Source organism: Rhinoderma darwinii, chromosome 12 (assembly GCF_050947455.1).
Source record: "Rhinoderma darwinii isolate aRhiDar2 chromosome 12, aRhiDar2.hap1, whole genome shotgun sequence".
In the NCBI taxonomy this organism is placed as follows: domain Eukaryota; kingdom Metazoa; phylum Chordata; class Amphibia; order Anura; family Rhinodermatidae; genus Rhinoderma; species Rhinoderma darwinii.
This window is the reverse complement of record NC_134698.1, coordinates 66,985,643-67,003,283: the sequence shown is the minus strand read 5'-3', so window position 1 is coordinate 67,003,283 and position 17,641 is coordinate 66,985,643. Positions and strand designations below refer to the sequence as shown.

At 40.3% G+C, this 17,641-nt stretch overlaps 1 protein-coding gene across 5 annotated transcripts in view; it reads right to left on the bottom strand.

Annotated features, from left to right (window-relative positions):
* SYT16 (synaptotagmin 16) overlaps nucleotides 1–17,641 on the bottom strand; it is a 61,018-nt gene that overhangs the window by 18,612 nt on the left and 24,765 nt on the right. For 2 of the 5 annotated variants that reach the window (XM_075843730.1, XM_075843731.1), the window contains exons 1-2: nucleotides 14,183–14,272; nucleotides 8,732–9,311 (exon numbers count right to left, since the gene is read on the bottom strand). In XM_075843730.1, coding sequence (XP_075699845.1) covers nucleotides 8,732–9,257 — 526 coding nt within the window. In that variant the 5' untranslated portion in view covers nucleotides 9,258–9,311; nucleotides 14,183–14,272. Of the gene's footprint in view, nucleotides 1–8,715; nucleotides 9,312–14,182; nucleotides 14,363–17,641 lie in introns of those variants that run through there. The other 3 variants (XM_075843732.1, XM_075843733.1, XM_075843734.1) reach the window with 3 other exon arrangements.

Genomic DNA, 17,641 nt, shown 5'->3' with positions numbered 1-17,641 from the left:
TTTATCTTTTGATGTGAATGGATTACAAACTCAATATCAGTACAGAAGATAGTAAAATACAATAAAATTCCAGAAACAGATATCCCAAAAATTTGGAGAATTAAGCACTTGTTTAGAGAACTCCACGATAATCTGGAGTCTCCCATGTCCAGAAGACGAGAGAAGAGAGACGAGAAAGTACCAATGTTGAGACTCCTTTTTACCCGAGTCTCTCTAACTTTCGCAGTTAATTTTCTTTTACCACCTGATAACCAAGAATATCTCATAATCCAGCACCCATCAGGTCCCGTTAATGCCGGATTAAAGACGTTTTAATAAATTTGCAAGATTTTACGTTGTTTTATTTGTGAAATGAAGGTCAATAGTGTAAGTGTACTTATGGGTTCATCCTATACAAAATTGTCGCGGGAATGTGCCCTTATGTGGAGCAATAATGGGAAAAATACATCTTCTGGGAGGAATCTTCTTTCTCTGCGCTCAAATCGATAAGATCCATCATCCCATACATTCAATTACAACTAGTTACCTTAGTGAGGCATGAGAAGAGTCCTTAAGTCATAGTTCTAAGTCAACGTATTCTCCTTAATATTGATCCTGGCAAAAAATGGCTCATTTGCGAGAAGTCAAAAAGCACAAACCAAAGCCAAAAAGAACTACTTCTCCAAGGAAATCCATCAGACCTCAGAGGATAAATCAATATCGCAGCCCCTTCTCCCCTCGCTGACATTTCGCGTTGTCTCATTAATAGACTTTGGAGAACATGAAAACCTTTTATGTTAGGAAAACACAGGAACGCACTGCACCTGAGGCAGAAGGGACATTTTATGTTCTTGAATGGGAAGAATGGGGGCACTTTAGAAGAGCCCGCACTAGATAAAAGGCAAACATATACTATAGTGATCTACACAGTGTAGCTGCAAAGCAAAAAAAACATCTTCAGAAAAGCCAACAATGGGAATATAATGGATTTGGCACTTGATTACTTCTGAATATGATGCACTTGTTATGCGGTCATCAAATCAGACTCACGCTGGGTCGGAAGAACGGTGACTGATGTGAAGAGGTTATAAAGGACGTGTGCTTGCATAGAGCGGAGGCATTAACTGCAGACATACAACAAACCTCTGCTATCCAAAGAAAATTGTAGGCTATGTAGCCGTACGAGAGATTGTTTTTTGCAATGACACCATTTTTGGTGTACGTCTAAAGCGAAGTTCACACTTGCGTTGTATAATCAGGTACTCTGATCAGTTTTCAGATTAGAGTAAAGATAAAAATGGATCCGTTAAAAATCCTATTGAAATCAATGGGATTTTTAATTGCAACTGTTAGCGTCCGTATGTCAGTGATCCGTTTTTCTTGAAGGAGATAAAAAGGCGCAGAGTAAAGGACAATTTCTTTCTTTTAGACATTCGTTGTTTTTTTATTATTATTGTTGTCAATGTAAAACTGATACAAACGGATTGTAAATCCATTTGCATCCATTATTTTTATTTTATTGGGATTTTTAACAGATCGGTTTTTATCCTTATTCTGATTTAAAAATGGATCAGAGTAACGAATTATATAACGCAAGTGGGAACTTAGTCTTAGGCTTCGTTCACATCTGCATCGGGGTTCCGTTCATGGGTTACGTCAGATCTTTCCATCAGGGGAATCCATGAACAAAAACCAAACTGAAACAAACGGAAACCATTGCTTTCGATTTGCATTACCATTGATTTCAATAGTGATGAATCTGTTGCAAATGGTTTCCATTTGTCACCGTTCTGTAAGGTTTCCGTTGTTTTGACGGAATCAATAGCGCAGTCATGACAGAAAGGTCCAAAGGAACTCATGAATGGAACCCTGATGCAGATGTGAACGAAGCCTTTTTTAGGGGAAATGAGAAAAAAAAACAAATAGCAATTCTGCTATTGTTTTTACATTCTTAATTAACGCTGTTCACCATGCGGCATAAAAAATATGCTACCTTTGTCCTATGGGTTGTATGATTACAAAGATACCAAAAATGTATCGTTTTTTTATGGTTCACTACTTTTGCAAAATTATAGCACATTTCATAGACAAAAAAATCATTTTCATGTTGCTGCATTCTAGAAACGACAGTATAAAACCTTATTTTTACACTGATGTAGCCATATGTGAACTTTTATCTGGAATAAGTATATATATTTTTTAAATAGAACCATTATGGGCTCATATATACACACACATACATATATATATATATATATATATATATATATATATATATATATATATACACACACACACACACACACACACACACACACACATACATACATACATACATACATATGCAAACATATATTTTTATAAACTTTTTTTTTTTTTTTTTAGGAGGGGTGGGTTGGAAAAAAAATCCACTTTTTTTTTTACGTCATTCACCGTGTGTTTTAAGTAACATGTTATATGTCTTGTGACGATTGCGGCAATATATTGGTTTGCTTTTGTTAGGCCGCCGGTTGCTATAGCAACTCATCAACGCATTTCGCGGCACTGATGGGCTGACAGAGCAAGCCCCGTTAGAGACTGTGATCGCTCTTAACCGCACCATCCAAGGAGATAAACGGCCGGGATCAGAGGCCTCTAATTCGGGCCGTTACAGTGGGAGCCCGGCTATCAATTATCTATTCATCGATGTGTTCCATTTTAAAAGATCCAAGGGCAATCCTGTATCTAAAGGATTACATGCAGGAGAAATGATCCCGAAGCAAAATCTAAATTCCCCCCTACTCACCACCACAAATATCCATTCAAGGACACAAGGACTGCATATTTGTCCCCCACTTTCTATCCCTATACGAGATAGACGGATGATGTGAGCAGCAAGAATGTGGATGGGGCCACCCAGAGTTGTAGCTATGCTTATCTTCAGACTGAAAAAAGATCCAGTTCACTGCCCTAGCCAGAAGCGTTCCTATAAAGGGATTCAGAGGTAGCAGTGGCACCTGGGTCCTTGTCTGTGAGAGGGCAATTCCCATAGAAGAGTACACTAGTATTAAACATGGCATATGGTAGGTGGGGGAGCCCTGTTAAAGATTTAGCTTCGGGATACTCATCTGGCACCAGCCTGTATCTAGATACCCTGGCCAAGGCAGAGTGGCTTGATGCGCCTCCCTTGAGCATATGACACAAAGGGGTCCCCTTTAGCTATGCTTCTCGGGCCATCCCTCCTGTCCAATATCAGTCATAGGGGCTGCATCTTGGTACAACTGTTTCCAAACAGTTGAGGGGAAGGCACAGCACCCTTCCCCCAAAAATGTATATTAAAGTGTGACACTCTGCTGATGAGATTTATTGTCAAAGTGGTTCCCACTTGGCACCAACCCCAGAGATCATGCCATGGTTTCTCATAAGAAAAGACATCATATGGGATGCCATTTACCACTGCTGAGGCCCCAGTGTAGGGAACTTCTGTTTATAGGTTTATTATCAGGAACACAAAAAATTCCAAAAATATTTGCTATCTGATCTTGAATGAAAAATTCTCATTCTGCAAAGCAATTAGGACGATTTAAGGAATTCCTTGATTCATTCAGCAAGATGATTAAGTGATAGGAGGTGATGGTATATCGCTAGATATGCCATCACTTACTGATCGTGGGGGATCGGAATGCCAGGATCCCAACCGATAAGCATAAAGGCACTGGAGGGCTGACTTCCCTGTTTCCCTGCACCCAATGTGTAGGGAACTACAACACCACCCCATGACTGAGAAGAATATGTATTTCCCGATACATGGGGAAAAGGTATAATCCGATATTGAAGCTTGTCCTATAACTATTAGATAAATACAGTCATGGCAATGATTGTGTGTAGGCAGCTGAAATCAAGGTTAGGAACATGTACTCCCACACAGTTATTACCTCACCGTGTAAGCTGAGAATCGAAAAAAATGATAGCCAAAAGAATATCGTAATCAGAGGGCTGTCAGTCATGTATACAGGTTATCATGCATGCGTATGTAAATTCAGGAACTGCTATACAATAAAGAAGTAGCAGAGCAGAATTTGTTCTGTAAAAGTTTCCTTTGCGCACAGAAGTGCTATGGAAATCCACAGAGAACACATTGTGTAACGTGATGAGTAGTGCTTAATGGCAAACTCAGCTCTGCTATATCTATGTATGTACTATACAGAACAATTCTGAAGTGCCAGAGGTTACTGACCAACCATTCTTTACTATCCAGTATTTCTGTAGTATTCTCCAGTTTACCTTTTATTAGTACTGATCATTTCATGGTACAGAACATCTAGCTTGTTCGTTGTCTTTATCAGTGGCGAATCCCCATAGGTCCGTTATGGGCGGCCGTCCGGTGCCCGATGCTCCCGGGGGCCCCATCCCTGCCCAAAGACATCACATCACAGTTTTGTCACGTTTTGGCTGCGAATTGCAGCAAAAAAAGGGACAAAACGGAAGACTCCTGGGAACAATTGTATCCGCGTCCAAAGGTTGTGGATACAATTGACATCGCTGGCAAGGCAAGGGAACTGTCGGTTCCCTTCCTCCGCCATTCTGCTTTTTTTTTATATGCGTTGTTCCGCTCAGAAGAGGACCAGGGCTGCATCGTTAGAGAAGAGAACCATGCTGGAACGGGGACAGGTATCTACAGAGGCTGTGTGTGGCACTATCTACAGAGGCTGTGTGTGGCACTATCTACAGGGGACTGTGTATGTGGTGCTTTACAGTGTTTGACACAATTATATTCAGGGACTGTGTTTGTACTATTTTATTCAGGGGCGCAGTGTATGATGCTATTATATTTAGGGGCACAGTGCGTGGCACTATGAGAATTTTATCTTCGTTTATAGGTGTGGAAATGTTTGAAAAGTGAAGAGCCGAAGACATCTGAGTGGCAATTAATGCATAAATGAGTCATGGCCGGGAGAAGTTGTCATGAGGTGTGGACCAAATGGAGAAGAAAAGAGGAAATAAAACTACTAGAATCTGAAGAGACGTCACTTGTGAGTCACGTGGATTTATAGAAAATGTGTCACCTTTCCTGACATATTTACTATAGGAAATCCTTGTATTTCACAAAGTCTTGTGCAGTTCAGGACTGATAGACAAATGGGTTTTACCATTCCCCATGTCAGGAGGATGTGTCCCTGCACAGTGTGATACTGTCAGTGATGGTTGGACACTGTCAGTATGTAGGGACACAGCCCTTTGACAAGGGGAATCGTAACACCCATTTGTTAATGCTTGCACAAAAATGTAGTGTTAGCAATAGTTATGGTGCGACACGGCGGTGGTGAAGAAGTGGGGCCCAATTTTAAGCAACAGCCCAGGTCCTATGGTCTACTTAATCCGCCACTGGTCTTTATATATTATGGTTTTTCCTCAATATCTTATTTATTTCCTCTAAAATAAAAAATTCAAACAACTTTGCAAATAGTTTTGATTCAAAATAGCTTAAAATTGTGTTGAATACAGCTCCTATAATTATGTGTATCCATAGTTACAGACTACATACATACCTTATGTAGAAAGAGAGAAACACCTCCAGCTCACCTTCGTTGCAAATGTAGTTCTGGGGGTGATCGTGCACGGATCCTCGTGTCGGCACACAGTAGATAGACGAGACCAGGAAAAGCCATGATTAAGGACGCTCGCAGCGTCTGAAACGCGTAGGCTTCTCATTTACCACTACCACTTTCTTCCTTACACTATCAGGATGTCACGCCGTGCTCTTCATTCCTGATTTTAACTTGCCAATTGTACTGGCCCATTAAACTTGGAAATATTCCTTCCATTTTATTGAATCGTCTGTGCTGGATCCAAACCCAATTTTTCCTGGTCTCACATACCTTATGTAGTCTGGTCTCGCAGTCATACTTCTGTCGATCTGTCGGAAGGTTTTAAGATGTAGGGGGGCAAATGGAAAGTAGTATGGCTACAGCAGCAGACCATATAATGTTAGTAGTCTATAACCATTGAAACATCTGCATAGGAGCTGCATGCGACAGAATGATTAATATTATATATATATATATATATATATATATATACATATCCTATTTAACTGTAGAGTAAATAAAAAAAAACTGAACAGGTTGTTGGATTGTTTTAGTTATTTAAGGTCATTAAAAGAACTTTGTCCAACACAGTGAACTTTTTTAAAGAAACTTTAAAGAATGTTTCCAGTTCAAACCAGTCTTTTTATCCCCTTCATACAAATAAAAAGAATAAAGGGAATGTCTGAGACTTAATTGATGGCCTATGCTTAGATGCTTAGAATAGGCTTTCAATGTATGGGTCCCCACGATCAGTAGATCTATCCAGACACAGCTCCTTACATACAAATGTGGCTGTGCCTGGTACTGCAGCTCCACCTATGCAAGGGAACGGGACGGAGCTGAACTGCAATACCAGGAACAAGTATACTCATTTGTATGGCGTGGTGCCTGGATAAAAGAATGAAGGAGCCGTGGTGCTCGCTGATCATGAGTTGGACCCCACCAATCATACATTGATTGGCTATCCTAAGGATAGGCCACGAATTAAAAGTCCTGGACCACTCTTTTAAGTTATACAATCCTCGTACTATCGGCATACTGAGCAAAAAAATAGGATAAGAAATTAGTCATTGAGGTAACCTGTAATTTCTCTTTAACATCTATATGGAGAGTTTACTCTCGAGCAGAAGTCAATAAACTCAAAAGTTGACTGAAAAAAAAAAAAAAAATCTAAAAAAATACCCATTTAAATCAATTAGTGAAAGTATACTGGTCCGGAAAGCCGGCTTTTGAGAGCGCCATTTGTACCGTATAATCAGCGTTTTTTAAGTGGTGTATCTATTTTCTCTGTTACATCACCATTGACAACCATGTCTGTAATAAGTGTCCGAAATAGTTTCCATGGAAACAAAAAGCATTGTAAAGATAGAAAATGGGCCAGTGAGTATGAAAGGGCTGTGGACATAACATTAATCGACAGGATATATGATTATTCCGTAAAACAAAACATCATATTACAATGTAACAAGGAGAAAAAAATACATATATTTCTAATTAGATACAGGCCAATTATACTGCTCCATGTAGCAGCAGAGAGAAGGCAGAAGGGTTCTACATCAATAGGAAAATATTTTTAAAGGGGACTTTATCATTATTCATTAGGTTATTGTCTTCAACGCTCAAGTAGTTGTGAAACTGCAATTCCCAGCATGCCCGACAGTCTATGACATGCTGAGTGTTGTAGTTGCACAGCTGCTGGAAAGCTACAGGTTGAAGACCTCAGCATTAGGAGCCCTTAAAGGGGTTGTCTTCATGAAGACAACCCCTTCTCTAATAACAGTGATCAGCAGTATGTCAGGCCATAAATGTTGTATTACATGCCAGTAATGGCTGGTCATGTAATACATGGACGGGCCGGATCCTCCAAAGAAGTAGCCACCTTTAATTTGCCTTCTCACCCTGACCTCCCATATGTCGTCCTAACTGAGCATATGGAAAAGAGGTAATGACGTAATGAGACAACCCCTTTGAGACTCTCCAATGAATTATATTTCATTCCATCGGAAATTATTATTATTATATGGTATTCCCACCTTGGAAATTTATGGCATATCCACATAAACGCCTGACAGGTGTGGGTCCTGCTTTTATGTCCCTCACCTATCATACGAAGGGTCCCATGATGCCTCTTCGCCGATTCAAAGTGGCCATCAGCGGCCGCTTTTCTTCAATGCTCAGCTATTTCCATAACTAGCATAGACATCAATGGAGAGAGAGCGCTCAAGTGCCTTCCATTTGTGATATAATTGACTTCTATTAACACTTATTCTAGTGGTTCCTAATCTTATCATCATGTGGGAACCCCTGAAAATTTTTGTTTCTCCTGGGGGAACCCCTGCTTTTATTCCTGCCTCAATGAAGCCTAATATAGGGGGAGGTAAAGCATTCTACTGTATAATTCTTGACCAGTGCTATAGTCTGTCCTGGATTTGTTGACTGCTTAGCCAAGAATCTTGGAGCAGGATGAAATGACTCCATCTCGGCTGGAAACAGTCGAATTTAAACAGGCTAGTTCTTCAAGATGCATGGCGTTCAAAGTAGGAGGAGTAGGCCACGTTCAGACGTGGCGGAATTGCTGTTAAAGTCCACAGTGGAATTCTGCAATTTTTTACATTTGTTTCTATACATTTTTAGGAAACTTAGTTCAGACGTTGCGGAAAATAACGGTGCGCAAATTAGGCTGCGGTGCAGATTTTTCCCTCCGCAGCATACTCATTATGTTGCGGAGAAGAAACGGAAATTCACTGCGGATTTCAGCCTTTGCAATGCAAAAACTGAAATCTGTGGCAAGTCCGCTGTGTTTTCTGCAACGTCTGAATTACTTGTCAAATATGCAAATGTTGGTGCAGATTTGTTGCGTAATTGCCCCAAATCTGCACCAACATTTGCAGTGGAGAAATTCTGCCACGTGTGAACGTGGCCTTAAAGAGTTAAATCTATGTATAGAAATAGCATGTCCATTTCATGGCAATTATGGACTTTCCAACACGGCATTATTATGTGCTTTGAATCTGCAGCAGATAAACATTTTAGACATAATTATTTGGGAAAATAGCTTTGTGGTGTAACTGCATTAACTAGAACATCAATTTCATACACTCCAGGGGAGAAAAAGAAGGTATTAAAGATAAAGAAGAAGAGGTTGGGTAGAAGAGGTCGATGATCTTACCTGAAGAGTTTCTTACCATTAATTGTTCCTGCAGAACTAAAAGTTGGTGTTTCAAGGTCCCTCAAGAGAGTTTTTATTTGGTTATTAACATATTCTTCATCTCCTGGGATTGATGAAAGCGTTTCTGTTAATAAGCTGTCCTCCTGGGTGTTGGGGGTTGACTTGGGTGTTTCACAACATGGAGTATCTCCAGAACTTTTCACTAATTCACGAGTGACTTGACGTTGTTGTTCCAGGTTAATGGATTCCTCTTCTTCAGATGTCCATGACTCAGCATCAGAGGCATGGACCACTAGTGGTGGGTTCTTATGGAGAATTTTATCTTCTTCTCGTTCTTCTTCTTCTTCAGGATAATCTTCAAAGTTGTGATCATATTCATTTATTTCTGAACTTTGATCACTAACGATTCTTGAGTCAGGTTTATGTAAATTTGTGGTAGGGACAGATGTGGAGCCTCCAGTAAGATGAACAGCTTCACACATACGAGAAATCCAGGAAGAAACCGGCTGTAAGAAATTCTGGCCGGCCATGTCTAAAACCATGACCGGAATTTGATCATCGGGTATTCAAATTCGATCTCCACAATAGTCCGTGAGCTACAGAATAAGCATTATGGAAATTAAGGTGCTTTTTGGCTTTACGATGAGCGACATACATTATATATATATATATATATATATATATATATATATATACATACATACACACACACATATATATATATATATATAGAAAAATGTCACACACTATCACATCCTACCACTGTATACAACTAGACTATTCTGCACACTATACTTCATGAGCAAAATATTGCATCTTTGTATTTTATTATGTGATTCTACCCCAATATTTTACCTTAATTGTATATATGTTTGCTAATCTACAAAACGCAGACATAAGGTTTCATAAAAGTTTAATCCATTGGATTCGCTCACTTTATGCAAACCCTTTTTTTCTTCTTCTTAACTAGTCATGTAGGTTGAATAAAGACACAGGTCCATCAAGTTTAACCTTTCTCGTCATTCATTGCTTGATTAGTTATAAATCTCAATGCCATCCGTCAGTAAATAATCACCAAATTTTTTTTAGATGCTGATATAGTATCTGCCATTACTACCTCTTGGGGTAGGGCATTCCATAGTTTGACCACTCTAGCTGTAAAGAACCCTTTCCTATATTGATGTCTGAACCGTCTTTCTTCCACACGCAATGCATTTCCCGTGGTCCTTTGTAGAGTCCTTGGAAAGAACAGATTATGTGCTAGTTCTCTGTATTGACCACACATATTATTAATAAGATCACATCTAAGGGCCCATTCACATGAGCGTGAATAACGTCCGTGTGCTGCGCATGGAAATCACGCACAGCACACAGACCCATTGATTTCAATGGGGCCGTTCACACATGCAGGAGTTTTCACGCAGCGAGAGTCCGTTGCGTGAAACTCGCTGCATGTCCTATTTTGGTGCGTTGTCACACACCTACACGCCCATTGAAGTCAATGCAGTGAATTGCATGTCACTTCTTGGGACGTTTTTGGAACCGTTTTTCATTGACTGCATTGAAAAACAGCTCCAATAATGGCTGTAAAATACGCTGCAAAAAACGCGAGTTGCTACAAAAACGTTTGAAAATCAGGAGCTGTTTTCGCCTGAAAACAGCTCCGTATTTTCAGATTTTTTTGGTCACTGCTTGTGAACATACCCTTAGAGACACCTCTTATCTCATTTCATAATCTAGTCGCCCGCCTTTAAATACTTTCCAGTTCTAATATATCCTTTTTACAATATGGAGCCCAAAACTGAATTCCATATGTGGCCTTACAAAATATTTATAGAGGGGTAATATTCCATTCGAATCACAGGATCTTAGGCCTCATTTACACGAGCGTAATATACGCGTGTGCTACGCGCGTGCATTTCACGCGTGTCGTACGCACCTATATTACTCTATGGGGCAGTGCAGACGATGCGTGAATTTTGCGCAGCGCGAGTGCGTTGCGTAAAACTCACAACATGTTCTATAATCGTGCGTTTTTCGCGCATCACGCAATCATTGAAGTCAATGGGTGCGTGAAAACCACGAAGGTCGCACGGAAGCACTTCCGTGTGAACTGCGTGATTCGCGCAAGAGCTGTCAAACTGAATGTAAACAGAAAAGCACCACGTGCTTTTCTGTTTACAAACATCTGAACGGAGTGTCTTAGACATGAGCGAACCGAACTTTACCGGGTTCGGCCGAACTCGTTTTGACCGAACCCGGCAGGAGACAGTCACTGTGCAGGGTGCTGAAAGAGTTAAACTGTTTCAGCCCCCTGGACAGTGACTTCCGATTCCAATATACGTGAACGTGTAAAAAAAAAAAAAAGTTCTGACTTACCGATAACTCCCAGCTTCTTCCTCCAGTCTGACCTCCCGGGATGACAATTCGGTCCAAGTGACAGCTGCAGCCAATCACAAGCCAAGCACAGGCTGCAGCGGTCACATGGACTGCCGCGTCATCCAGGGAGGTGGGGCCAGATGTCAAGAGAGGCGCGTCACCAAGGCAACGGCCGGGAAGTTCTCGGTAAGTACGTACCTCTTTTTTTTTAAACAGGTTACTCGATATGATGATCGGAATTCACTGTCGAGGGTGCTGAAAGAGTTACTGCCGATCAGTTAACTCTTTCAGCACCATGGACAGTGACTGACGTCGACTAGCCTCATCTCTATGATGGCGGCTGCGCGAAAATCACGCAGCCGCGCATCATACACGGATGACACACGGAGTTGTCAAGTTCCTTTTGCGCACGCAAAACGCTGCATTTTTTGCGCGCGCAAAACGCACACGCTCGTGTAAATGAGGCCTTAGGGTGTAAAAAGGGAGATAAAAACCTATTTGCTTTTTCAGCTGCTGCTTGACATTGAGTGCTGCTTTTAATAAATACTTGAATTCCCCATAAAACAACAATTCTGGAATATTTTATCTTAGAACTCTGCATTATATTTCCATGAGGAATAACAAAGGAACCACATAAAAATTGACTGCTGGGCATTATGTAATTTTTTGTCAATTGGACATGTCCCTACAGAGTTTCCTGAATAAGCAATGTGAGATTGTGATATGTTGAACTCATTTTAAAAAGTAATAAAGTTACAGACAGAAGAGAAACAGACAACTTTGCAACTTTGTCTGGTTATCCATGGACTGCCTCTTTGACGTGTTGTATCAGATACGGGCCTTTATTTTCTTCTTGTGTCCCTACATACTCTGACAGTCCAATCAGTACTGGAGTTGTCAAACTGTCGGGTAATGCCCAGTTGTCAATGTAGTCATAAATTTCCAGGAGGAATTACAGAGGAACGGCAGAACGTAGAGCTCTAAGAAAAGATGCTCCACAATTATTATTATTATTTTTTATTTTTTTTATGGGAAATACAAGAAGATGGGACAAAGGGGAACATTTGCCCTTCTGTGACACGGTCCAGTTTTTGGTTAAAAAAGGGTATAGAAAACAGATCCCTCTGATCCTAATGGGAACATGAGCTTTGTACAGCACATAATAAAGCAAACAAAAAATAAAGTCCAACAGACTCACTGCGTCTTGACGAATGTACGTTATGGGGAAATACTCAGACGCAAAGAAGACGCCATGACAGGAAGACAATAGAGATATCAAGAGTCCCAGAACTTGGAAAACAAACTTAGCACGAGTGACAGACGTTAGTAACATTTACATTTCAATCACACAAGGAAGATGAACAGCAAAAAGTTTCTCTACAACTTTACAAGAGCTGGTTGTTAAATTTGACACATGTACAAAAGATTCATGCAGAGAAAAATACATGAAACCCGACTGATGAAACTATTTATACAATAATAGCAATACAAAGTAAACCAGATTCAATGGTTAATCTCCTTACTGTCTACTACTGTGTATCTTGGAGCAATGTTTTATATCATTTGATCAGTTGATGCTAGTAAAAAAAAAAAAAGTTACTCAAAAATGAGTTAAAAAGTTTCCTGATTTGGCTTAAAGGGGCTTTTCCAGAATCAAAAATGATCACCTATCCACAGGATAGGTGATCGTTTTATGATTGCTGAGCCCATACTGCTGGGAACCCCGCAGAGTGCGAGAACTGGGGTCCCGAACTCCCCCCCCCCCCATTCTTCCTCACTGCGCCCCCTGCAGTAAGAAGCTTGAATGGAGTGTCGGTTAAGCATGCACATTCTCGCAATAAGTGGGGGCCGCAGCGATCAAAAAATTATCACTTATCCTGTGGATTGGTGATGTTTTTGATTCTGGAAAACCCCTTTAAACCCTATTAGGGAAAGCTAAGTTAAACCTCCCCCCTCTATAAACTGGGACCAAGAGTTGCACCCACCATGGTTCTCAAGAATTATCATTGAGGCGATTTCCCTAAAGATATCAGCTGATTAGGTTGTCTCCAGGTGGCCCGCAATATATTTTCACTGGTATACTTACCATAGAGGCATTCAATGTGGCTGCTAAGGGGCACCTGGCTCAACCCAGGTTGTTCTCAACTCCTATTTTAATAGGCGGCGAGAACCTGTGAAGGGATCCCCTCTCCACAAGCCCGAGAACAAAAGCAAACAAGGTAGTGGGGAATCAACCCAGATATTATGGGAAGGGGATGTGGGGCAAAGAAGCTTCAAGACCCGTTTGGTGCTTAAGGTTGCGGTGATGAGAGCCAACACCAAATGGGTTTCACCTTTTAATCTTTGCTAGTGGAGCTCCTCTCTTAATGTACACCCCTGCTCATGAAATAATTTTATCATCATTACCGCTTGACAAATCTTATCCTTTTATTATTTCCAATTTTAAGAGTCTACGCCAAGGTAAATGACCCCCCATACACAATGGATTGGCGAGACGTCTCCCTCTACCCACTCCCAAGAAAAGGAAAAATCACATCATCACAAAAAGATTTTCCAACATATTGGAAGTCCATTTACCTGAGCTTTCACTTTTTGGTTGGATACATTTTTTATAGCAAAGGAGCAACATAATGAATCTTCGCTTCTATCATTGGGAATTATATGATTAACAATTCTGTAATACACAGTAGTCCTATAGTAGGGCATCCTATAATGCCTTTCCCTTCTATACAATTCAGGTTCAATGTAAACCTTCAATTGAAAATCATTGAAATAAAGATTTAATTATAAAAGTTAGGACGCACTATGTACATTATCAGCATACATAAAGCACATATAGACAGTCTCATATAGCGTCACTCACACGTATCGGAAGGCATGCAGTGATATATACAGAACGTAAATGAACTGGATAGAAAACAAGGAACATGTTAGGAGATCATTGTAACACAAAATGTAACACTAACCATGACATAAGTTATTACATTGACATTCATTTTGCTATATTTTTCCTATAGATAATAGAAGGCAACTAGTGCAAGAACCTAATAAAGTTTCCAAAGTTGAGCCTCGCCAATGCAAAACTTACCAAGTCCTTGCAGAACTCCAGATTTCTCTTTTGGGCGCTTTCTTTTTCTTCGTTGGTCCAAACATGGGAAGTCCCCAATTTTTTCAAAGCACAACTTCTTATTTATTAGGAGGAAAAGAACGGCCAGGAGAACAATGAATACACCCACTGCAGACAGAAAACCAATGGCCTCTGGGGTGACTAGAAAAGAGAAAACGTTCCATAATTGATTGATGCAGAGGACTGTGAGACACAAATCTACTTTTACCAATATATACAAGATTTACTCCGCTGGAGTTATGTCCTGAAGTGGTATGTCACATAAGCCCCCTTCTGTGAGCCATTGAGCAGAGCTGGAAGAGCCGTGACAGTCTGTTTCCATAAGGCGACTCTCCGGTTTGGCTCTTCGGTGGTGCCATTTGTTGGCCACAATAGTCCTAACTAGTTGAGCTTTTAGAAGACATTGTGCAGATGTCCTAAATCAAAGCCTACCATAGACGTGATATGACAATCTTATCTCTATCGGTCAGCCATGGGTGCAACTATAGGTGCAGCAACTGCTATGGGGCCCATAGGTTTAGAGGACCCACCCAGGTGCAATAACATTGTTCCTTTTTGTGGGGTGGATAAAAAGTTGGTGTTCTTATGATATTTAGAACTACTGTGTGGCGCTCCGATATATGGCGCTATAATCCATACTTTTATTACTGCCACTAATGCTGCTATTTTAATTTCCTCCACTAGGTGGTGGGGGCCCATCTTATTTAGCTATGGGGCCCTATGATTTCTAGTTACGTCCCTGCGGTCAGCTCAAATTCCCTGAGATTCTTAGAAAAAAAGTGACTAGGCAGGTTGAGTTTTAACCCATCCAATACCTTGTTACACCAGATTTGTTCAGCCGCCATCTATTTCCCTCCTTCAGTAGAAACAACATGTACATTTGTCCGAACGCACAAAATATTTTAATGTCTATGGCCAGATTTAAGAGAGCCAGATTATGACGTCTTTGTTCGCTCAAAAGCCGTCATGACAGGGCGGGGGCGCGACTTATGAATGGAGGAAAACGGCACAGAACTTCCAATAAAGAAATAATACTACGTTTACAATGCTTTTCTCAAGATTTATTTTAAAGCGGACAACCCCTTTAATTTCTCACGTTTTTCCAAGATCTCTGCTTGTTGGTATTCAGTAGGAACATTCATTGTTTACTTTCAGTAGATTAACCGGTTCCCAACCACTGGCTGTATATTAACGTCCGGCTCTGCCTCTATTGGTCCAGGTGATCATATGACTGGTCACATGATCGCCGGCATGCCATTAGTGACATTATGCTGCTGGTCTAACCAGACCCAGTGACAATATTCACTAAGAGGGCCGACTTCCCCTGTAACTGGGGCTGCTGTGCAAAAGTGTAAAAGATTAAAAAAAATGTATTTTCTGACCTTTGAGGGTCAGACTATAATAATAAAAGAAAAAGAAAATAAAGTAAAAATAATAAATACACATAAAAAACCCGCCCAAAAAAAACATTCCCCCCGTCAATTATTGTTGTAACGCTAGCGCTGACCCAATTACCCTACAATAGACATGTAATAAATTAAAATTTATGGTAGACAATGACGATCACAAATAAAATGTCTATTGTAGTGTAAACCTATGTTATTACCAGAAAAAATTAGCTGAAAAGTAAGAAAAAAAAGCTTCTTTTATTACTATTATTTTCAAACTTTAAGCCTACAAATTCTAAAATAGCAAAAAAGGAAGTGTATAAAAAAGATTTAAAAAAAAAAAGGCCAATAAATAAAAAAAAGTTATAGCCGTTTAACGAACGCGTGCTAAAAATGTCTAAACGGTGTCTGGCCCTAAAGGCTTGAAATAGCCCGGTCCTGAACTGGTTAAATTCTGTCCTGGTCATGTGATGGACACAGGTGCACGACTTGTTACAGTATGTGTATCAGAGCTGGGTCTTCTAATATCCCAGCACCTGTATGTCCATCACATGACCAGGACAGAATTTTATCCATTGGGAGTAAACAATAAATGTTCCTACTGCATAACAGTAAGCAGAGATCTTGAAACATGGGAGGTATGAATACAGAAAGTACATTGGAAAATTGTATAACTTCATTATGCAAAAAATAAACAATAATTTCCTGAAAGTGGACAACCCCTTTAATGGGCCCTTGTACTGTACTGCTGTATGCCCCCAATTTCATACAGAGTTTTTTTTCTTTCAGAGGTCATATAAATGCGACAGAAAAAAAATAGGACATGCTCTATCGGATGCCGCATGTACAGAGATATTCTCACCTGACTATGGACGCTATTCCAAAGTGCCAAAATAGCTCTCGTGTCAGCGTGGGACTAACATCACTCATTCTAGTCTGTCATTATAGGGGAGGGAATACTATATCCAGGGTCTAAATACAAACTTTGGGTTAGTATTTAATGGCCACGGTTGCACCCAGTGGTTCAAGTCTCCCGGGCAGCACCCATGCTTTGCCTCGTGACGGGTTCTTCTTTAAAAGCGGTGCCGCAGGCCCACAGAAATGACTATTACAGGCGAGATATTTCATATCGTGTCAGGGAATTGTAACTTGGGTTGAACAGTAAGTAAATCCTCACATGAGTCATCAGCGCTGTCCTATACCCACAGATTTTCCTCAACACACAGAGAATAAGCAGTGAAACCCTTTAAGTAAACAATCTCTTACATGGTATTCATCCTTCCAACGTGGATCACAATTAAGTTACAGATAAAGGTGAAGGCTGGATGTATTTTACTACATGAATTACATCTTTATAGAAAATGTAACACAAAGGAATGATTATATTTCTCTTGATGAACTTGAACTTCCTGAAAATAGACAACCTCATTAAATGATGGTATTATATAGATGCCCCTGTAAAACAGAATTGTGGGCACAATCATCTCGCACATCAGAGTCAGTAAGTGTTGGGCAGAAAAAATACCAACAAGGTGCTACGTGGGCCACCATGCTCTGCTGAATTGCCATCTATATCCACCCACGTAAGGTATTTTTTTTATTAGCGGACCATTGTGATACTTACTTTCACATTATGACGTCATTTCTAAGATGCCCTAATTTAAAGCGGATCTGTCACTAGTTTAGTAATGCCCAATCTCCTAGATAATCTAATAGGGGCTGTCACACTGATAATACTAGTGAAAATTCTGTCCCAAAACTTTTATTATTTTATAAGTTATGTGCATTTTTCTAAATATGCAAATACAGCTATACTAGACAAGTGGGTGTCTACACCAGCGATTCTCCTGAGGTGGAGCCTCCTCACAGCCTCTGACGCTGTCCTATCAGCATGAAGCTGCTTCACACAGTGTGAGAGACTGAGGCTGGAGGGAAGAGGAATCACTTCAAATAGCCATATCTCGGGCTGTGGACAACCTAGAAGGGTGGTTCTGGTGGCATATGAAAGATGAGATTCTAATCTTTCATATGC